Source organism: Bos indicus, chromosome 6 (assembly GCF_029378745.1).
Source record: "Bos indicus isolate NIAB-ARS_2022 breed Sahiwal x Tharparkar chromosome 6, NIAB-ARS_B.indTharparkar_mat_pri_1.0, whole genome shotgun sequence".
Taxonomy (NCBI): domain Eukaryota; kingdom Metazoa; phylum Chordata; class Mammalia; order Artiodactyla; family Bovidae; genus Bos; species Bos indicus.
Genome location: NC_091765.1, coordinates 104,804,705 through 104,828,185, shown reverse-complemented (window position 1 = coordinate 104,828,185; position 23,481 = coordinate 104,804,705). Strand labels below are relative to the sequence as shown.

General features: G+C 45.8%; 1 protein-coding gene and 1 pseudogene across 1 annotated transcript; one reads left to right on the top strand and one right to left on the bottom strand.

Moving 5' to 3' along the window:
* Window positions 1–552: 552 nt before the first annotated feature.
* CYTL1 (cytokine like 1) lies at window positions 553–5,590 on the bottom strand. The gene is made up of 4 exons (XM_019962082.2): window positions 5,202–5,590; window positions 2,691–2,735; window positions 2,415–2,543; window positions 553–1,184 (listed from the first exon to the last, which is right to left on the bottom strand). Exons 1-4 carry the CDS (start codon window positions 5,355–5,357, stop codon window positions 1,101–1,103), a joined length of 414 nt encoding a protein of 137 aa, XP_019817641.2. The 5' UTR covers window positions 5,358–5,590; the 3' UTR covers window positions 553–1,100.
* Window positions 5,591–21,066: 15,476 nt separating this feature from the next.
* Window positions 21,067–21,185, top strand: LOC139183737 (5S ribosomal RNA; annotated as a pseudogene).
* Window positions 21,186–23,481: the final 2,296 nt, after the last annotated feature.

Here is a 23,481-nt window from a genome sequence, read left to right as displayed (position 1 = left end):
AGCTTTTAAAAAATCAATATTTGGAAACCTTTTCAGCAATCCAGTTACTTAACCGTGATGATACTGTTGATTTCATGAATTTATTAAGCAAGCATCCTTCACCTGCAGAAAACCAGCCTGGGTCACTGGGGAGAGTGTGGGCTTTGGAGCCCCTGAGTTCAATCCAGAATCCCCACTTACCAGCTGCTGACCTTGGGCAAGTTACCTAACCAACACGAGCCCCAGCCTCCTATGATGCCCATGTCTAGGTTTGTGATGAAACCTCGCTGAACCGATGTTTGTGAAATGTCAGGTACCGCACTGCCATGGATACAATGCAGGATACAGTCTTCCTCAAACATAAACTGCAACATCTTCTGATACTTTGAAAACAGATTTACACAAGTGGCTTGAAACAGACCAAGAAATACCTATGCTCGATGGAAAGAGGGAGAAAGACGTATCTTGCTAAAAGCAGCGACTTGCAGAAAGGGCAGGAAATAAACACCCTGACACCCACCTTGGATGGAATACAGCAGGACAGGTGTTTCTCACTGTAATGATAGTCTTTATTTGATTTTCATCACCTTTCAATGAAAGAGTGGTTCCCGTCAGCACTATGTCATTACAAACCTTACAAATACATCTTACAGGCAGTGAAATTTCTTCTAAAAAATGAAAGCTAACTGTAAGGAACATTTGCAATTGGAGAAGGTGTAAAATAGAAGCATGGTTAAATGTAAGTTGGTTTCTATCAAGAGAGAAAAATGGTACCACTACGCCATTGAAGTAGTACTACAAACATACTATTTTGCTTGTTTGGAAGCTGACCGTTCATATGAGAGAAGCTGATTTGCTCTTTTCTTCTCAGTGACCAAATCAAATGCTTGCATATCTAACCATCCTGGCAAGACAAAAACAGGGGGAATGAGAAGCAAAGCTTCTAATTATGTTCAGAATTGACTTCAAGGGTTAGGGAGCACAAGCTGTGGTTTTCAGAAGGTGAAGACAAACTCGTGACAGTTTCAAGGAGAGCTATGGGGGCCACGGCTTTAGCCTGTTGTGTCTGGGCAGCTGACATAACTTCATTCGCCCAGGTTCTGTCTCTGGTCTGAGCTGCCTTAGCTCTGATGATCCGGGAGGACTGTGGTTACTAGGACTGGGTATTCTAACGCATTGCAGTCATCCGTCAGGAACACCAAATCCTGAAAAAGATGTGCAATAAACAGGAACATCACTAAAGGTGGCCACAGAACTCATGCACAGCAATAGGGCTCCTGCTTATCCTCAAAGGCTGTTCAGTTGTTCCCCTTTGTGTGAAAACTTCACCCATTGAATCTCATATTCCTTTGTTATTGAATTCACGTGTGTGTGTGTTGGTTGACCAGATGGATGGATAGATGGGTAAAGAGCAACAACTCTGGGGCCAGGCACTGGGGATACCAGGAGTAACAGCAGTAGGTCTCACCCTCAAACACTTCAGAGTCAATAGTAGCATTCTCAGATTGTATTACAATTATGTTTTCCTCCTCTCTCCCCAGCACCACCAAGCAGAGAGAGGAATGAAGAGGGAAGTGGTGGAGTAGGAAATGCATGTCTCATCCCCGATGCAAAGTAACAAATACATCTTTTAAAAATATGTATTTATTTTTATTCTTTTGGCCATGCCAAGTCTTCTTTGTGGTGTGTGGGATCTAGTTCCCTGACCAGGGATCAAGCCTAAACAAATCTTAATAAAACTTAAAGCTAGAAATCTTAATAGCTGAGTACTAAAGTTTCCTGGGTCAGGCCTGGTGCTCGGCATTCTATGTGTAGTTACCTTCTTTATATGTTTAATCGCCTTGCTAGAGATCTTATTACCAAGGAGTTACTGCAGCGCCCAGCACACACATGGTCAGGGTGTAAGTATTATTATCCTACCAACATAATATCCTTCAATTATTATGAAGACAGGGGCTCAGGTCTGCCTGATGCTGAAGCTTGTGCCCCTAAGACCACATGACCCAACTTTCTATATCTAACCAGTGCTGATTCTCTGCTCTTCCTGTCTCCTTCCCCTCTGATGCGGACTCTTCCCATCACAGAGCACACCCAAAGCCTCTCCCCTAGAAAGTCTCCTCTAACCTGCTCTCCAGGACACGGGAGTTCTCAGAATTCCGCAGTTCTCATCCCACCCCATTTGACTGCCGGCAGAATCTGTTCTATACGATTTTCATATGGTCCTGGGTGCTGCAGGTGGGGCTGGTGGAGGTGGGGAGCCTTGTCCAGAGTCCCCAGCACTTGGCAAGAGCAACGGGGTTGAGGAAGGGCTTTGTGAACTGGAAGCACCCCATAAGCTTTTCTCTTTCTCCTCCTGATTCCCCTGTTCCTCTAACCCGTCTCTTAATTTCTTGACCCATAACAAGTAGGAAAAGAATGTTCAACGCGTCACTCACTCTCCTGCAGAAGGAGTTCATGATGGTGTACAGCTTCCGCACTTTGTCCTTCAAAGCGTCCACCTGGGCCAGCTTCCAGCAGTGGGGTGATGCCACGAAGTCCCGAAGCTTGGCCAACACGCAGTAATTCTGCGAGTGGATGACAGGGAGGGGTCTCGTGGGAGAAGTCAGTAGTCAGAGGGCCAGGAGCTGGGGCCGGCTGGTCCTTCTTCACCGGATGTCTCCCGACCCCCCACCCTGCCCCCCAACCCCCTGCGGCAGGCAGACCGCTCTTACGTGTATATCCAGATACAGCCTGGGCAGGTATCTCACACACGCCTCCTGTGGAAAGGGAAGTGGCTTTCTGGGATGCCCACAGGGACACACCCCTGTCACAGAAGTCTCTGTCAGCCCCCAGGCAGCTGGCCCAGCCCCAGGTCCCCAGGGACTTCCTTGATGCCGACATGCACATACACTCTTGTGCTGTCTGCCACATTCCCCCAGGGTCAACTGCTCTTCTAGAATTTAGAATGCAAACTTTATGTCATATACTATGAGTTAGGGAACTGTTTCATATATGCGTGTAGAGAGAGGGAGATGTACATAAATATGTAAGTGTGTATATATATATATATACACATAGAACATGTATATATACAGTTATAACTATATATATACAGTTCTATATATATAGTCTGGGGGCTTCCCAGGTGGCTCAGTGCTAAAGAACCACCTTGCCAATGCAGGAGAGGCAGGAGACGCAGGTTTGATCCCTGGGTTGGGAAGATCCCCTGGAGAAGGAAATGGCCACCCACTCCAGGATTCTTGCCTGGAGAATCTCATGGACAAAGGAGCCTGGCAAGCTACAGTCCACGGGGTAGCAAAAGAATTAGACATGGCTTAGTGACTGAACATGCATGCACGCATAACTGTAATCTAGATATAGTAGTACATGTAGCATATGCTATAGGAATAGAAAGCTGTATATATAGTTATATTTTTATATCACTCTGTTTTAGTTTTGCTTCTGTGCTGGCCCGAAACCCGAAAACCCAGATTCTGGTCTTTTCCAACCAGTAAATTCCCTGTTGCCGGGGATAGATCTCCTTCTTTTTGGTGACTCAGTTTCCCAGTTGTGAGGCTAGAGAGTTAGAACACATAATCTCTCCACTTCCTTCCAGCTCTGAATCTATGCATTTTAAGTTTTAAAATCATGTTTTTTTTTTTTTTTTTTTTAAAGATGATTGCTCTACGTATTTGGGCTTCCCAGGTGGCACTTGTGATAAAGAATCTGCCTGCTAATGCAGGAGATGTAAGAGACGAGTGTTCGATTCCAGGGTTGGGAAGATCCCCTGGAGAAGGGCACGGCAACCCACTCTAGTATTCTTGCCTGGAGAATCCCATGGACAGAGGAGCCTGGTGGGCTATAGTCCGTGGGGTCGCAAAGAGTCGGACACGACTGAAGAGACTTAGCATACATGCACGCTCTATGCACCAGTGCTCGACACATCTAATAGCAAGGAATCTGTGGATAAATTAGGGTGCTTCAGAACAACCAAGTGCTGTTTCAAAGGAATATTATTTTGACGGCATTGTTAGAAAGTAAATTGCAGAACTGCTGTGCTGTTTGTTTCGATTTGTCTATACACACACACACACACACACACTTGGATTGGATACCTATGCACAGATCAAGAACTGAAATCCTATCCTCTGAATGTGATGGCAGCAGGTCACCTCTAGGTGGTAGGATTGCAGTAATATTTATTTTCTTCTTTGTCTTGTGCCTTTTCCAACTGTTTTCAAGCTGTATGAGCTTCATAACTTACGAAAAAATACGCATTATTTAACTTTCAAAAAGAAAACACGAAGGAGGTGTCAAGGTACCATAAGCCCCACATCTGAGAACAGTGCATCTTATGTGAAGGGTTCACAAGTGGTGAAGGGACACTTTTAAATTTTGCCAGAGCTTTGAAGTTTAATTCAGTTTGTATCTACACTGGAAGAGTGGTCAGGAGGCCAGATTTTAGCTCTGGGTGGCCCCTTAGAGACTCTGGGTTCCAAGCCCCTGCGTCTTCCGCTGAACAGAGCAGTGAGAACAGTGGCTGAAGTCCAGGGTTGTTTACACTGGGCAGACTGTGTCTGCATTCCAGTTTGCAACCCTCCAGCTGCCCAAAGTGTGTCTCACAGCTCAGGATGCTGAGATTCTCTGATTCGGCTAGATAATTTGCTCAGGTCCCATGGCAGGTGAGAGGTGGGGCCGGTTCAGGAGTCACCCCATCAGCTCCTACTGGTTAGTGGGGAGAATAAACAAGCTGAACTCCTTGGCCCTCCTTAAGTTGGGGTTCTACACTCTATGGGAACTTTTCTCCTCTCTCTCTCTGTCTGTCTGTCTTTAGATTTTAAAACAGATGCTCTGATATTTGCTAGCTTGTTGCTCTTCAGTCGCTACGTCGCGCCCGACTCTTTGGGACCCCATGAATTGCAGCACGCCAGGCTTCCCTGTCCTTCACTATCTCCCTGAGTTTGTTCACACTCATGTCCATTGAGTCAACTAGTTATAAACAAAAGTTTTGATGTCTTGGATTGCATTTTCTTTGTAGTAAAGAGGAAGCAGAAACGATGGTCATTTAATAGGATGGGACTAAAGCACAAATACCCTGGGAATTAACATTGACTGGAAAAGGAAAAGAGCATTTCCCCCCCACCCCTGGTCCCCTTCTAGCCCCCAGTCCAAAGGCAAATTTTTGAGAACTGGGTCTGCATGGACCTCCCATCCTCATTCAGGTGGGGGCTGAGGGCACTCACCGAGGGCTCGGTGGCCTGCAGGCTCTGGAAGTCAGAGGTGATCTCCCGGCTCAGGGCCAGCATCCGAGAGTAGCAGGTCGGGGGAGTCGGCCGTGTGGTGGGGAGCCCAGCCAGGAGCAGCAGCAGCAGCAGCAGGGGGAACACCTGGGCTGTCATGGTGCAAAGGCGGCCTGACTGCAGCCCAGGCCAGCCTCCCTTTTAAGCAGAGGTCTGGGGGTGGTCCTCCGAGACTCCTCTGTTTCCTGTGGGGCCCAGCCAAGGCCAAGGCCACGCCCACCTGGCTGGGGGACACTGGAGCCTTTCAGACCTGAAGCCCCCACCACCCCTGTTGAGAGAAGAGGCTGTCTGGACTGGGGTGCCGGACACTTGGAAGGGAAGTGGGGTCTTTCTCTCACACAACGTGCAATAGAATTTTCTCTCTTGGCAGGCGCTCTTCCTGAAGTGGCAGGACTGGTAGATGAAGGGAAGACGAGAGAGAGACAGGATGGATGAGTGGGTGGTTCAACCCTGGGGCAGTCAACCCTTTCAGTTAGAATGGGGACTGTTTTGTTTTTTAAACTGACTGATCTCTTGGAGCAGAACTGGATGGAATGGGGCTAAGGGACCAGAAGTGATGGATCGAGCATCAGTGATCCAGAACTTGGGATCAGGCAGCTGGGTATCACTATCCACCCGCCACTGACTGGCCAGCTGCCCTCTGAGCAGCTGCATCTCTGCATCTGGAAGATGGGCTCATGCTAGTATCTGAGGTAGGGGTGCGGGAGCATCCCCCAGGCTGGTCCACGCCAGGCTCCTGGCACGAGCCCTGGTACAGAGCAGACCCTCGGGAAGGGTGGGTTCTCCAAATGTCTCTCTCTCTTTTGTTCACTTGACTGCACCAGGACTTAGTTGTGGCATGCAAGATCTAGTTCCCTGACTGGGGATCGAACCTGGGCCCCCTGCATTGGGAGCACAGAGTCTTAGCCACTGGACCAGTAGGGAAGTCCCCTAAATATGTCTCTTTTAGCAATGATGCTCTGCAGGCTGCTCTCCTGTAAACATAGGAGCGTGGGTACCGGTTAAAGGAGTAAGCGCTGCGCTTAGGTGCTCAGTGGATCGAGTGGTCACCAGCTTCTTTGATGATCTTGGGCAAGTTTCTTAACTCTTCTCTCTTCTTAACTAGGGATGATAAGAGCGTGGTGAGGAATAAAAGATGCTGAGCTATTATCACAGCCGGAGCTAATGTCACTGTCTCGTTTCCTACAAGCGTCCCTGGGAGGCAGGGACAGAAAACAGTCCCATTTTCCAGGTGGGAAAATCGAGGCTCACAGAGTTCCAGCAATATGCCCAAGGTCGTAAAGCTAGAGGCAAATGGATCCCATGAGGCTCTGTGTTTTACCTGTTTCCCATTCTCCCACCTCACAGTGTGGAACTGGGGAGGAGCAGGATTCTTGCTGTCAGGGACTGAGCTCTTGGGCTGCCCAAGACCAAGGAACAAGCTGGGAGAAGGAGCTGTCAAAGGAGAAGGTTCTTCTTTAACACCGAGCATTGAATATGCACCAGCATGAGGCATCAGCCTAATTTATACCACTACACAGATGTTGTCACAAATGTCACGAACCTTACAGAAAGTCAGTAAAGTGGGTGGGATTATTCCCATTTCCCAGATGGAAAAACTGAGGGTCTCAGGGACAATGAAACTATCTGAGGTCACAAAGTCAATAAGGAGAGACAAAGCTGTAGACCTGTGTTTGCCTGTCTCCAAAGCCTGTCTCACTGCAGGGGGTGCAAAAGAGGGGTCAGTTGGGCACACATTCCCGGAAGAAAACAACCCATGGGGAGGACCAGAGGGTTAAGGGAAAGGAGGATGGTGTCCTGGATGTGGGGCGGCATCGAGGATCAACAGCAGGGATGAAAGTCCAGCTCCAGCCCGTCCTTGTCTCTGTTTGCCCTGAAAAATCACTTCCTGACCCTGGTGCCCATCCTCTGTCCATAAACAGAGCAGCACCTCCTGGGGCAGTTGGAGGTCCTTTCCCACCCTGACGTTCTATTTTGCTACTTCTCTGTGTTCAAGCCCCAGGCAGGGATCACAGCTTTCCCTTCCTGTTTGGTTTAGAGCCTGTTCTCTAAACACTTTAAGTGAGAGGGCCTGGGGACTGCCTCTTGGGTGCCCTCTCAGACTGGGCAGAACTGTGTGTGTTCTGGAGGTCCAAGTGGCAAACACAGATGTGTTTTCCTTCTGAATGAAGGGGTCTCCTCACTCCCTCCATGGTGGGGCCTGGGGTGTGGGCGTCCCTGGCAGACAAACCAGCCCCAGACGGGAATTCCAGTCTGCTTTGAAACGCCCCAGGGCTTCTGGACGTGCTCATCGAAGGAGCTTTAAACTCAGGACAGGGAAGAAAAACAAACCCATGCAGCAAAACAAGTCCTTGGACCGTCCGATCAAGGAGACGTCGCTGTGCTGGCAAACAGGCGTTTCTGCGCGCTTGATGGTGAGATAAATGTGTCGCAGGGAGACCCTGTCTGGTTCCACCCTGGACACGTGTGTTGCTGTTGATGGGGCTCCTTGGGCAAATCAGAAGCACCCTCTGCACCCTGAGCACCAAACATCCTGCTGAGCGGATCCTGTCTGTCTTCCCACGCGCCATGTGCGCCTTCTGCATCTTGGCTTGTCAGCACCCAGCACCCAGCTGGGCAGAGCGGATGCTCAGGAAAGCTTTGCTGAATTAACCTGGTGGCTGTTAATTTTGTTACTCAAAGCGAGGCACAAGTTCATTAAGAAATGCATAGAGCACAGCCTGACTCAGCTCCCCTGGCAGAGAGGCTAGACCCTGCCTGGATGCCAGTGGTCCCGGGGTTCCCCCGTGTGTGTCTGCTCACAAAGGTCTCCTGTGACACTGCCCTGCCTCCTATAGCCAGCCCCCTTCTCCGGCCCCTTCCCCAGCCCCTTCAGCATCAGGTTATACCATCTGGAATGTGAATGTTAAAAATCCAGGCTGGAATTTCCCCACAGACTAAAGCCTTTGTCTTCTTCCAAAGGTTCCTCCCAACTCCCTTGATGCAGGTGAGGAACAGAGGTCCCATCACAGGGACTTCATCATGCCAGGAGAGCTGAACAACCACAGCTAATGAGGGTGTGAATGCTTCTCAGCTAGAATGGTATCTTCCAGGCATTTTCTTTAAAGGGATTCTTCATTCATTCTCCGGACTCTTCTTTATTTATTGAGAATCTAGTGTGTGCAAGCCTGAGATGGACATTAGGATAAGAGTGGATGATGGGAATGCTGTCCTCAGCAAGGAGAGGGAAGACCAATTTACTCACTGAACAAGGGAAAGGGGGTGAAAATCCTGGTGTCCCAGGAACCACTCCCTGGTGATGGCTCCATCTGTGAGGAGTGTTGTGGGGATGTGGGACAGGCATGGGTGTGAGGGATAGGGGAGTGTGAGACAGTGAAAGAGAAAGGGAATTTGGAAGATGCTATGCTGCAGGCTTCTTTGAAGACAGAGGAAGAGGCCACAAGCCAAGGAATGCAGGAAGCCATGAGAAGCTGAAAGGGGGAAAGAAAAAAAAAAAAAGATCGTTCCCTAGAGCCTCCAGACCCAACTTCTGCCCTCCAGAATTGTGAGATAGTCAATTTCTGTTGTTTTAAGTCATTCCGTTTATAGTGATTTTGTTACAGCAGCAACAGAAAACTAATATACTGTCTCTCTGGGGTTCTGTAGGAGAACAGAGATCAAGGCTGCAAGGAACTTGGAAATGATCTGCCTCAACCCGCCTGAAGCTTGTGCTTCTTTTACAGCTTCCTTGTCAAGCATTCATCCAGAGTCTGCTTGTATACCTCCCTGGATGGGGAGCTCATTACTCTTTAAGACTCTTTTCTGTGATCTAAAACTCCAGTACCTTCTATTACAGAACAGCCCTGGGTGGTTCTCAGCCCTCTGTCTGTCTGTCACCGCTTGTCCCTGTCCCTCAGCATCGACTCTTTTTCTAAGCAAGCAATTTCATAAACATTTTCCCATGGGCAATGACTTCAAGATCCTTTTCCACAATTACATCTACATCTCTATTACCATCTCTCTGCCCAGGGTCCTTTCTCCTTCCAGTAGCCATTCCAAAAGCAGAAATTCATGCTGGCTGGCCTCTGTTTCATGTTTTCCCCTGGTTCCTTGAGGCCTGGAAGATTGTCTGAGGTCTGTGGCCTGGTCCACGCCAAGCTCTTTAGCCATCTCTGCCAGTCTTTCCCACACTTTTTATCAGGTACTGACAATGACAATGATGCAGTAATGATGGTGATGATAAACTAATCCTGGAATGCTGCCTTCTTCCAAGTCCTGTGCAAGGATTAATGCATTCGGTCTAGTCTCATCATTCAAGGGCACTGAGGCACAGAAAGGTAAATTTAGTTGAATCACACAGCATTAGCAATCCCTAGGGTTTGTGGTTACCGCGTGCAAGTGATCTTTGGCCTTCTTATGTGCCATTCTCTTTTCTTGCAATGTCTTTCCCCAGCCTTGCTTGTTCCTGGTTTGTTTCTTCTTACCTGCCAGACCAAGCTGAAATGTCACTTTCTCCAGGAAGCCTGCCTTGCTGGATTAGGTTCCTTCCACTTGCTCACACAGGCTCCCATGGCCCCTTCACTCTCCTTGGCTTTGACATGTCCACTTGTTCATCTATCCCCTACAGGCAGAGCAAATCTCCTATCTGTCTTTTTGTCCACAGCAAGGAGGCCTGTAAACATCTCCCCACTAAATGGTAATGACTGTTCCTTTATCCATCCTGGTCTGTATCAATGTGTCTCCCACTAGCTGGAATCCAGATTGGAACCCAGCCCTCTTTGAAAGGTCTGCTCAGAACTATCACCTCCTTTGTTTGGGCCCCTCTTGTGTCAGTTAGGACTAAAAGTTGTGAGTTACAGAAAACACAGCTTGAGATACCCATGGCCAGACTTTTTAAAATATTCAACTGAAACATACTGGCAGTAGTGTGGAGCTCAGGAATGGTTTGATCTAGGAACTCAAAGAAGTCACCAGGAAATCATCTTATTCTGTGTCCCTATTCCATGCTATGATGGTCTTTTGACATGTCAGCTCTTCCAGACTAAAATCCCTGGTTATTCAACCACATGCTACTCCAGATGTGAAGGTATTTGTAGATGTGATCAAAGTCTACACGCAGTTGAATTTAAGGAAGGGAAATTATTCTAGATGTTCTAGGTGGGCTTGATTCAATCAGTTGAACAATGTTAAGAGTAGAGCTAAAGAAGAAGAACTTCCCTGAAGGAGAAGAAATTCTGTTTATGGAATAGATTCAGTCCATCCCTGTGAGTTCTAGCTAGCCCTTCCTCACAGCCTGCCCTGATGTTTTGGACTTTCGTGGCCATCCACCACAACCATGTCAGCTGATTCTTTAGGGTAAAATAATCTCTTATAATGTCTCTGCTTCTGTTTCTGTGATTGAACCTGAACTGACACATATGTGACTGACTGCATCCAGGTGTCTGTGTGGTCACAAAGTGGCTGCCAGTAGAGTCTATCACATATGCTATCCCATCCCTGTCCAGGGAGGACACATGCCATCTCATCCCCTGACCACTGAAGGAAATCCTAAGCTTTGTGCTGCTAGTAGAGCCTACTGTGTCTGTCTTGTGATCTTGTGTTTTCATAGTCTGGGACTCCTTTTTAGTACTTCTAGGTAAAAAGCTCTCAACTTTTTCCTCCTGGCTGTTCAGACTGGCATATTCCATAAGTGATGCAGGTAATGAGGGAAATACTTGTGTTCTCAGCCCTAGGGAGTTGTGGGAAATTCCTGAACAGACCAGAAGAAATAGGAACTCTTTGTTACTTGGCTCAGACACAGAATCACACCTTTTCAAGTGTTCTGTGTGTTCTTGCCCTATACCTGTTTATAATGGCAGTCGAGGCTGAAATGGCCATGGCCAATCTCAGATCTCTGTTGCCCAAATTCCAGCCAGTAGCTGTTTTTGCCAGCCATTGGAAGAGCCTGGTGGCAGTTTCCATCCTGTGAAAAACATTACTCTAGACACACAAGGAGTCTGAGATGCTGACCTTAGGGGCTGGTGGTGGAGGCCACTTCTCTAGCAAAGAGACCACCTCCGGGTCCCTCCTTCCTGCCTGCATTCTGAGGTTAGAAACTAGGGGCCAGTGATGCCTGTGCCGTCCTAACCCAGCAGGGACAGCTGGGAGGTATTTGAGGGAGGGGTGTAGCTTGAACAACTAGCCTTAATGTTGCCTCCAGGGTTCCTGTTGACAGCAGTGTTCCTTTGGTTAAAAGCCTCACGTATCCCCCTGTTTGTGTGCTATATTTTGAGCTTGTTGCTTGCGCTCTTGGCAAACCCCAGTGGAAAGTTGGCCCACATGGTCCAGAGTGAAGGAATGAAGACAAACACCGAGGCCGGGTTTTGCTTTGGGGCAGTAATTCCGAAAATAATCCCACACTTTAGAATAGAGACCCCTCTATAAGCCTCAAAACATAGGTTCAAATTTTAATAGGGAACAGTGTGCAAGACAAATTCTCCCAAACGTTTTCTTTGGGTCTGTTTTTGCAGAAAAGACTCAGAACAAGTCCTTCAAGAAAAATTCCAGTTTGGCTTTGCAGAAAGAGTGCAGACATTGGAGGGATACAGACTTTAGTTTAAATCTCACTTCTGTTATGTAATGGTGCAAATCTTGTCACCCTTTGGTTTCCTCTGAAGAGTGGGGTTTATAACATTTATCGCCCAGAGTTCCTGTGAAGATGAAATAAACATGAAATGGCTGGAATGACTGCGGGGGCTGTGGTTTTCATTTCTTTATTTTCATTTTTCCTGCCCCACCCCTCCCCGCCCCCAGTTATGGACCTTGGTCATTCACTCCATCTTAAGCCAGTTCTTCCCTCCCCACCATGGTAATGGTGATAGCCCATGCATGCTAAGTCACTTCAGTCCTGTCTGGCTCTTTGTGATTCCATGGACCATAGCCCACCAGGCTCCTCTGTCCATGAGATTTTCGTAAACAAGAATACTGGAATGGGTTGCCATGACCTTCTCCAGGGGATCTTCCTGACCCAGGGATAGAACCCGTGTCTCTTCTCCTGCATTGGCAGGCAGGTTCTTTACCACTAGCTCCACTTGGATGGACCAGCTAGCATCCTTCCCTGGGATGAACTGATGGGTGAAGGAAGGAAATCATTCTCATTCCACCAGTGTTCCCACGTGGTTGCCAGTAATTATGTCTCCTGTGCTGGAGTAGCTGCTGTGCTGGAGGCACTGTCAAGACCAGAAGCAGAGCTGGGAGATGGATGGAGAACTGGGAACCTCAGTCATACAGTCATAAGGAACTGGGTCTGTCAGTAACCTGAATGAGTTTGGAGTCTGAATGAGTCCTGATGGAACTACCTCCCTGATTCTAGTCCCAGGGGCCCAGTCCTGGAATTCCCCCATGGACTCTGTAAGCCATCCTGGGGTCTTTTCTAGCTACAGACCTAGGGTTTCTTTTTGGTTAGAGCTGGTTTCAGTGAGGTTTTTTTCTCTGTCTTGCAAAGAAAAAGGTCCTGAATGATATAGTAACCAGCAGAGTGCTCACTGGAGAACTGGTGCTCACAGCCATTGCCTTCTCTTTGATGATTCACCCTTTGTGGCAATCACTGGTGCTCGTCATCAAATACATCCAGTTTCCTCTTTCCTGAACCCATGCCAGGATTGAGCTTCCCTGGCCCCTTGAAATTATGTGAGGCCACCTGAGTTATTTTGTGCAATGATACGTAAGAGGACATGATGGGTTTTGCTTCCAGGCAGAAGCTTTAAGAGCCCGTGCATGCTTTGCTACTTTCCCTTTCTCTCTGCGATGCGACCACAGAGTCAGAGATGGTGGCTGAGATGAAGACCTGGAGCTGTACCCCAGCCCACCTGTGGTGTGGACTAGGGTTTGTTTGTTATAACAGCAGAACCTAGCCCAGCCTGACTGTGGTAGACAGAATTCGACCATGCCCTCCAGACCCCTGTAGAACCTCATCCCCTTGAGTGTGGGTGGAGCCCATATAGGATGGAACATCACTTCAGTGGTTTGGTTAATTATATGGCAAAAGGAATCTTGCAGATGTCCTGAAGATTACTAATCAGTTGACTTTGAGTTACTTAAAAAAGGGAGATTACCCAGGGGAGCTGATTCAATCACACCAACACTTTAAAGGCAGGGAGTTTTCCCAAGTTGGTAGAAGAAAGGGAAGTCAGAGAGACTCCAAGTGTAGAAAGGATTTGACTTTCACTGCTGGTTTGAAGGTGGAGAGGGCCACACAAGAAGGAACGGGGCAACCTCTAGGAGCAGAGAGTGGCCTTGGCTGGCCTCCAGTCCAGAAATGGGAGCCTCAGTCATACAGTCATAAGGAACTGGGTCTGTCAGTAACCTGAATGAGTTCAGGAGCAGATCCTTCCCCAGAGCTCCCAGACATGCAACAAAGGCCAATGCAACCCACAGCGATGAGCCCAGCTGACTGCATCCAGACATCAGCCCTCCAGGGCCAATAGCTAATAAATGGGTGCTACTTTACCTTTCGGGTTTGTGGTAATTTGTTACACAGCAATAGAAAACAAATACAACAAGCAATACATTTTACTTGAAGATTATTCCTTGAGGATTATAATTTTTCAATTTAATAACACATGTGTAATACTCCCCAGGCTGCCCTTCAGTGGTTTATTTACCAGTGTGTGTATCAGACTCAGGATTTCCTGATGGAGGAACTGTGTCCCCAGGCTGAGCAGAGACCCTGGATGGATGCTCTAAGATGAAGTAAAGGCGATAAAAGTTGTCGCATCCCACCAGGCCTGGTCTGAGGACCTGGAAACTGACAGCGGCCAGTATGGGTGCAGAGCTCGCTGAGCATCTAGTGCTGTTGTTAGGGCACTGTGCACACGAGCCACGGCAACCCTCAGAAAACCCCAACCAGGTGACCACTGGTACCGTCACATCCCTGCTTCACAGGTGAGGCACTAGCAAGGCAAGAACTTGAATAACTTGCTCAAGGTCACACAATTAATTAGAGTGAAGCCCAGGTTCAAACCAGACAAGCTGGCTCAACTCTCTGTTGCTAATACCCCACTACCCTGCCAACTAAGAGAAAGAACTCAATAAAAATTTGTTAAGGGACAGAGTGAATGGACATGAGTTTGAGCAAGCTCTGGGAGTAGGTGATGGACAAGGAAGCCTGGTGTGCCACAGTCCATGGGGTTGCAAAGAGTCGGACATGACATGACTGAGAGACTGAACTGAACTGAAGGGCCAGAGTGACGGCAAGTGGGAAGAAAATAATTTCTTTTTATGCTAACAAGCTGTGTGATACTAGGCAGCTTGCTACCCTATCTCTGAACCTTAATTTCCTTAGAAAATGACGGGTGACTATTATTTAAGGTGATGTTTTGGATTTTTCTCCATGCTCAATGTGGTTATTCATTGCTTTTAAGGCAGGGGTTCCCAACCTCTGAGAGCTAATGCCTGATAATTTGAGGTGGAGCTGATGTACTAATAATAATAGAGATAGAGTGCACAGTGAATGCAATGTTGTTTGAATCGCCCTGAAACTAACATCCCTACCCCAGTCCGTGAAAAACTGTCTTCCATGAAACCGCTTCCTGGTGCCCAAAATGTTGGGGACTGCTGTTTTAAGGCATCGGTCATGGACACAGTGCGTCCTCTCTGCCCTGGGCAGGACCAGTCTGCCAGCCACACAGCCTGAGTGTTGGCTCACGGGCACCCTGGGCTCTGAGCCACCCCTTTGCAGTGTGCTTTGATCCCTCGGATTTCAGTGCCCCGAGGCCCCTCACGGGGAGGTGGCTGTGAGGACTGAAGTGGGGTAGCTGGTTCAGGCAGAATGGGGGATGCTCACTCAACAGTAATCTCCCTTCCCAGACCCTGGCTCCACGGCACCTGGAAAATTCCCTGATTGTTAGCAGATACATGTTGTGTTAGAGATAGTATTCAAAGATGCTTTTCCCCTTTATTTTGTTTACAGGATGTTAAATGATTCACTTAACTGATTCTTTTCAATAAATTAACAGAATTGGTTTAACTCAACAAACATGCTTGTTGCATTAGAGTCATGCATATACAACCAGAGTTCTTTTCAGGTTAGGACCTGAGACCAGGAACTGGTTTTGGCTCCTAATCTATGAAAAATCGGTACCACTGTTTCCATCTTTAATTATTTCTTTTATAATGAAAGATGATCCATTTCTCCTGCAGTGTCCTAAGTATTTCTAGAGCTATGCTATATTCCCCTGCACCTATGAAAAAAAGTTTATTGTGGTAAAATATACATTAAGTATTTTTTTAAACGTTTAATCTGTTGAGTGTCAAGTTCACTGGTTTAAGTACATTCACAATGTCATGCAGCCATCACCACCATCATCTCTAGACCCTTTTCATCTCCACCAACTGAAACTCTGTACCCCTTAAAACGCTAACCCCCCCTCTTCCTCTCCCCCAGCTCCTGCCCCGCACCATTCTGCTTCCTAGTGGCGGGCCAGCTTGATTTTGGGGTTTCAACTCGAACCAGAGATCTAAGTCACCTTCTTGCTGGATGAGTTCTCTATTTCCTTACCTGTAAAATGGAGACAATGCTGGTGATCACCCTTCTCATGCTCAGGGCTGAGAGAGGAAGAAATGGTTGAGACATGTAAAGCCCTTCGACCAGCCAGTGCCTGGGGTAGGGACAGCACTGTGGGCTTGCTGTTATTATTATTTATATGATTTCCAGGGCCTTCCCTGATGGTCGGGTGACTGAGACTTCGCCTTCCAATGCAGGGGGTACTGGTTCTGGGAACTGGGATCCCACATGCCTTGAGGCCAAAAAACCAGAAAATAAACAATAGAAGTAATATTGTAACAAATCCAATAAAGACTTTAAAAATGGTCCATGTCAAAAATATCTTAAAAAAAAAAAACCCATATGTGTGTGTGTGTGAGTGTGTGTGTGTGTGTGTGTATGTGATTTCCATCCCCCAAAATACATTTTCCAGCCCCATCTCCTCAAGTCACTGGACCCTGAGCGGTTTGGGCCCTGGGACACACCATCATTATCCCCAGGAGCTGGCTGAGGGCTTGGACCTGGTAAAAGGACTGAGAATGTGGGTGGAAGAAATGAATCAACAATGCCCTTGTCCCTTTTCCTCCCATAACATGAAATCCTGGGAGGCCTTGCTGCAGCACCGCCACCATAAACAAGAGCCTCTGAAACCTCCATTCATCGTCCTGGTCCTGCGGATTCCAGCCTTTGCGAGGTTAAGGCTTCCTCCCTCGGGAAGCGCTTTGAGTGTTTTGGCCTCCGTCCTTTCAGGAAGCCTCGAAGCCAACACACACCCAGGGCAGGAAGTGGGCAAGAAGGACTTAAACCTTGGGTGGAAAACATTTCGCCTCTTCAGGAACCATTTCAGAAGCTGGCTGTGCGTCCACATTGCTGGCACGAAGATTCGTGTTAAGTGTGACCTACTATGGTTTTTTTCTTTTTTCTTTGAATAGTTCCTTTTTCCCTTCATGAAAAGGCCATAGTTTCTGAGAGGGCGGCTAGCTTAAGGCACAGAATCAGGAAGGTAAGGAGGGCAGAAATGGGTTCGGAGCATTTTTAGCTGTAGCTCTCAATACTTTCTGAGCAAACATCCCAAGAGTTGGGTATAAATCCTCATTTTACTCTTGAGGCTCTTAGGTTCAAAGGAGTCACATGTCTTGCCAAAAATATGCTGCTGCTGGAGGGCTTCCTTGGTGGCTCAGACAGAATATGCCTGCAGGCTGGTAATAAAGCCTAGATCTTCTGGGTCCCAGAGCTGATGCTCCTCACCGTTTGCTCCTCACCTTCATTGGCTGGGGGTATCCAAATATGCCAAATACACGCACATAGACTGTATTACTCACCATAGACTTTCAGATTATTTTTCACACTGGACTGAATTCACTGATGCACAGGAGATGTAAGACCCTAAAGATATTACAAAATTATGGAGGAGTATCGCATACATTTCCAGGTAGGTCATGCTGATTTCACGCCTGTTACTTTTAGGTCTTCCTAATTCTGTTTCAACTAAATCTCTGCATTCTTATTATTTTCTTATTCATCTGTTCAGCAGAGCTTTCAACAGCAGCTGGGCCTCCTACATCTACAGAATTAGTCTTGAAAAATGAACCAGAAGATATATGGAAAGTAATCAAGACTTTCTCAACAACTACACTATTAACAATAACCTCTTATGCATGGGAGTCACATATTTGTAAAACACGTGCCCCTTAAAAACAAACTTATATACTAAACAGAAATAGACCCATAGACATAGAAAACAAATTTATGGTTACCAAATAGGAAAGCAGAGGAGAGGGACAAATTAAGAGTTTGGGATTAACATATACAAAACTACTATATATAAAATACATAACCAACAAGGACATATTGCATAGCACAGGAAACTATGCTCAATATTTTGTAATAACTTATAAGGGAAAAATTATATGTATATGTATGTATGTATGTATAGGCTTCTCCAGTGGCTCAGTCAGTTCAGTTCGGTTCGGTTCAGTTCAGTCGCTCAGTTGTGTTCGACTCTTTGCGACCCCATGGACTGCAGCATGCCAGGCTTCCCTGTCCATCACCAACTCTCAGAGCTTGCTCAAACTCATGTCCATCAAGTCAGTGATGCCATCCAACCACCTCATCCTCTGCCGCCCTCTTCTTTTGCCTTCAATCTTTCCCAGCATCAGGGTCTTTTCCAATGAGTCGGCTCTTGGCATCTGATGGCCAAAGTTTTGGAGTTTCAGCTTCAGCATCAGAATATTCAGGACTGATTTCCTTTAGGATTGACTGGTTGGATCTCCTTGCAGTCCAAAGGACTCTCAAGAGTTTTCTCCAACACCACAGTTCAAAAGCATCAATTCTTTGGCATTCAGCTTTCTTTATAGTCCAACTCTCATATCCATACATGACTACTGGAAAAACTATAGCTTTGACTAGATGGACCTCTAATAATGTCTCTGCTTTTTAATATGCTGTCTAGCTTAGTCATAGCTTTTCTTCCAAGGAGCAACTGTCTTTAATTACATGGCTGCAGTCACCATCTGCAGTGATTTTAGAGCCTAAGAAAAGAAAATCTGTCACTGTTTCCATTGTTTCCTCATCTATTTGCCATGAAGTGATGGGACCAGATGCCATGATCCTCATTTTTTGAATGTTGAGTTCTAAGCCAGCTTTTTTACTCTCCTCTTTCACCTTCATTAAGAGGCTCCTTAGTTCTTCTTTGCATTCTGCCATAAGGATGGTGTCATCTGCATATCTGAGGTTATTGATATTTCTCCCTGCAATCTTGATTCCAGCTTGTGCTTCATCCAGCCTGGCATTTCTCATGATGCACTCTGCATATAAGTTAAATAAGCAGGGTGACAATATACAGCCTTGATGTACTCCTTTCCCAAGTTGGAACCAGTCTGTTGTTCCATGTCTGGTTCTAACTGTTGCTCTTGACCTGCATACAGATTTCTCAGGAGGCAGATAAGGTGGTTTGGTATTCCCATCTCTTGATGAATTTTCCAGTTTGTTGTGATCCAGTGGCTCAGTGGTAAAGAATCTTCCGGCAATACAGGAGACACAGGAGATGCAGGTTCGATCCCTGGGTCGAGAAGGTCCCCTGGAGGAGGAAATGGCAACCCACTCCAGTATTCTTGCCTGGGAAATCCCATGGATAGAGGAGCCTGGTGGGCTGCAGTCCATGGGGTCACAAAGAGTTGGACATGACTGAGTGACTGAACACACACACAGAGACACACACACACGCATATAAGCATATGTATAACCGGCTCACTGCAATATACCTGAAACTAACACATCATTGTCAATCGGTTACAATCCAATAAAAATGTGCCACAAACGTGTCATTTTCTCTATGATGCCTGGGCTTCTGAGCACACTATTCACATGCCTGGAACACCATTCCCTGCTCCCAACCCTAATGCAATGAGGCTCAGACTTCTGGTGGTTGGACTGTCTGTTCCCTGACAAAGCATTTTCTGATTCCAGGCAAGAGGAACCACTTGCTGTGTTCTCTCCCCTAGCTTCTCATGCTTCCCTGTCCATTTCCTGTTCTTTTTTGTACACCTTCTGTATTACTCCGAGCTGAATCCTGAGCACCCAGCACAGCAATTGAGTCCAGAAATATTGCTGCTATTCTCCCTTGGATTTCATGAATGAATGACATATCGAACACATTTGCTCAATAGCCTTTGTAAATACCACACTCCTGCAGTGTGTCCTGCGACAGATTTCTTATCGTTGCTATTGCTGTCAAAATGACAGTTTTGTCCCATGTTTTGCAAAAAAAAAAATCAATCTGCACACTTAAAAACACTTTGCCTGTTGTGTACATGTCAGGTATTTTTCAGAATAATCTTCATGTTTTCCTGCTTGAACTATTGTTCAAAAATAAGCAAAATATCGAGCAGAGCTCCCTGTCCTATATACAGTACGACTTTTTCATTACCATTTTAAGTATAATGAGTGTCCATGTCCATCCCAAATTCTCATGTTATGTGGCAGCCAGGACAGGAGGGGAGTTTGGGGGAGAATGGACACATGTATACGTATGGCTGAGTCTTTTTGTTGTCCACCTGAAATTATCACAACATTGTTAATCAGTTATAGTCCAAAAAGCTTTTTAGCATCGTTACACTCATTCAGCTGATTCTTCAGTTGGTCTCAGCCCTTGAGTAAATTTGTCAGGTGGCTTGAGGAGCATCTTGGGCTCTTCTCAGGCTCCATCATCAGACAAGGGTTGCAGATGCATTTTTGTGGCAGTCTTGCCACGGAAGTCCTGCAAGAGTCAGGGGCAAGAGTCTTCATGGAATTCTCTATTGATGGCTGATGTCTGCTTTCCCTCCTTGGCCATCAGTGACTTCCTTTGAATGATAATAAAAATGCATTTTTGTGGTTAAATATAAATTTGGTTCCAGAGTCCCACAGATGTTTGGAAAACTCTGCTTATATTTGCAGACTCACCTGGGGGTGGGAGTGGATTTTAGTACATGGCTGAACACTCAGAGATTAAAGCCTGACCACCTCTGCTGGATATGCTGGGCTCAATCACTCACCATTGACATCATTTCACAACCACACAACTTCATATCACCATTAAATTATCTGTAACATACTTCCTTCCTTCATTTTATTTCTAGCACCCAATAGCAACCATTACATAGGAGTCTTGATAAGTTTCATCAAAGAAATGAATATATGAATCTGTCTCTGAGCCTTTACTGTTTGGATATTAAAAAGAAAAATAATCTTTTAGGATGATTAAAATAAGTGATTGTTTGTAACATGCTTATTATACTAATAAGCACATAATTGCTCAATAAATGGGCAAATGGTGACTGAAACATTCCTAGTCCTTGTAGGGGCTGGAGGAGGGATTGGCATATCATGCAGACAGGAGGAAGGGGCTATGAAAAGGACAATTCATTGAACAATAATGCTTCCTTCTCCAATATTTCAGGCAAACCCTTCCCACGTATGTCCTGCCTGAACAGGGGATGCCCTACTGCCACAGGAGGGTAGAGGAGGAACACTTGACTTTGTCAGGGTTGGGCAATAAGTGGGGTTGGGGCTGGGGGGGTGGGAAGGGTGGGGGGGCAGTTGGGGGTTATTTGCACATAAGGAGATGACTGAGCTGGACTCTAGAGGCTTGTCAGGGCCGCCCCCCCCAGGCAGGGAATAAGAGCCGGGCATCCCCAGAAAAAACTTGGACTCATACTCAGAGAGCTAAAGGGTCTTTGAGAACATTTATATTCAAAGTTAGTAAACTTAGAATGTATTTGCCTCAGAAATACAAATTAAAGTAATTGTAAAATTAAAAAAAAGTTAATCTATGGCCATACGACCCTGAACGCATCCCGTCTTGTCTAATCTCAGAAGCTAAGCAGAGTCGGGCCTGGTTAGTACTTGGATGGGAGACCGCCTGGGAATACTGGGTGCTGTAGGCTCAAAAAAAAAATTATTCTTCATGGATGTTTTCAAAAAAATTTTTCTTCTATCATATTCAAAATTATGTTTTAAACTAAAAGGCAGAATATAAATTATCACAGAATATAAAATATAATTTAAAAATTGCTCATTTGTGTTTTAAAAAATATTTTTCTTCTAGAATATTCAAAATTATTAAACTGAAAGTCAGAATATAACTTATCACAGAATATAAATTATTAATAATAATTACTAATTATGCATTATAATAGAAGAGAAATTAAAATGAAAATACTTTAAACCAATGAAAAAGGATTTATTACTTTGAAAATGTGAAGAAGTGTCATGGACTATTCTTATGAAATACTGTAAAATTTTCCATTCCAGTGTTCAATGTCGACCCAGTTGCTAATATAAAGAATCTGTAGGACTTCTCTGTTGGTCCAGTGGTTAAGATCCAGAGCTTCCCCAAAAAAACGTGTGGGTTCAATCCCTGGTCAGGGAAGTTCCACAATATTGGAGCTTCAGCTTCAGCATCAGTCTTTCCAGTGAATATTCAGGATTGATTTCCTGTAGGAATGACTTGATCTCCTTGCAGTCCAAGGGATTCTCAAGTCTTCTCCAGCAAAGAATATTTAGTAATGCAAAATATTCCTCAGCCATCCCATGCATTCTTGCCCACTCTTGAGTGTCTCTGGATCTGCCTACCAGAACCAAATGAGAGCTAGAAATGGGTCCTCAGGCCAGCAGGGAAACAGTACTCTGTTATGCAGGAATCTGATGGTTAAGGAATTCCAGAGGAGGGGTACCATGTGCTAGATCATTTGTCTTTTCTTGTAAATAAATCCTTTGGCTGTTCCAATTCTCTTTAGTCTTGGAAGCAGTGTCTGTCTCTAGTATTAGCAGTGAATCAACTTACAAATCTTGGAAGCAGTGGCATGCAGCCACATTTTGTTTTTAGAAGATAATGCCTGAGATGCTGGGAAGTGTTCCTAGGTTTCTGAACCGTCTTTAGGATTATGGGACGTTGCGTGCTAGCTCCCTTGGGATGGAGGCCCCCGGAGTTCTAACAAGCTGCAGGTGTGTTGATGATTTGCCAGGCCAGCTAAAAGCGGGGGTGGGGAGGGCAGTGCAGAAGAAGCCCCTCGTGCTTTGGTCTAAGAAGAACACACACTCTTTTCTATTAGATTCTGATTGAGGGTAGTTACTGCATCCCAAATCAGTTTATTTCAGTTTGAGTTAAGGGCAATTTTAATTCTTCAGAGTACTGGTCACTTCCAGTGAAATATTTTGTTTAAAAATTTAAAAAAACTTGCTTTCTTGTCTGTCTTTCATCTTGGAATGTAAACTCTGCAAAGGGAGATTATTTTTTCTGTGTCCTGCCTTGCCTTGAGCAGCATGTAGTAAGATCTTGAAGAATATATAGAGAACAACTGCAAAACTGAAAAAGGTAGCTTGATGGCCCACCACATGCCAAGGTGGAGGGGCCACTTAGAAGCTCGCACAGAGCCTGGCATAGCAGAGGACAACTGATTCTAAAACAGATTCAGACCTGCTTTGCCTGCCCTTGAATCGTCGGTTCACTCACTCACTCAGTTCAGACTGACCTTGAGGACTTGAGTAGTCTGTGTGGATCAGGAGAGAGCAAGCCCTGTGGGGTCCCCTCTCCTGTGTGGGGGCTATACTTTTCACTTCCCAAGACCAGAACCACTTCTTTTTTTCAAAACTGTGTATTCCATCCTCACAGTGTATCTCATATCTTTTGGTTGTCGTTGTTGTTGTGTTAGTTTCCGGTCTATAACAAAGAGGTTATACGTTAACTACATATGTATATGCTCTTTCATATTCTTTTCCATTATAGTTCATTGCAGATACTGAATGTAGTTCCTTGTGCTCTGTGTATAGTAGTTTGTTTCTGCAAATCCAAAACTCCTAAATTATCCCTCTCCCACCTCTTCCCCTTTTGCAACTCTAAGTTTGTTTTCTATGTCTGTGAGTCTGTTTCTGCTTTATAAATCAGTTCGTTTGTACTATTTTTATATTCCACGTTTAAGTGATACCATATGATACTTGTCTTTTCCTCTCTGACTTACTTCACTTAGTATGATAATCTCTAGATCCATCCATGTTGCTGAAAATGGAAGCAACATTTATTTCATTCTTTTTATGGCTGAGTATCTTAGTGGTAAAGAATCTGCCTGCAGTGCAGGAGACACAGGACGTAGAATTTCAATCCCTGGTTTGGGAAGATCTCCTGGAGGAAGATATGGCAACCCACTCCAGTATTCTTGCCTAGAAAATTCCATGGACAGAGGA

Coding starts and splice junctions, on each gene's coding strand:
- CYTL1 (XM_019962082.2), bottom strand. CDS start 5,357: ATGACAGCCCAGGTGTTCCCCCTGCTGCTGCTGCTGCTGCTCCTGGCT. Junction 2,544..2,690: donor GGCTGTATCTGGATATACAC/GTAAGAGCGGTC, acceptor ATCCACTCGCAG/AATTACTGCGTGTTGGCCAA. Junction 1,185..2,414: donor TGAACTCCTTCTGCAGGAGA/GTGAGTGACGCG, acceptor CATCTTTTTCAG/GATTTGGTGTTCCTGACGGA.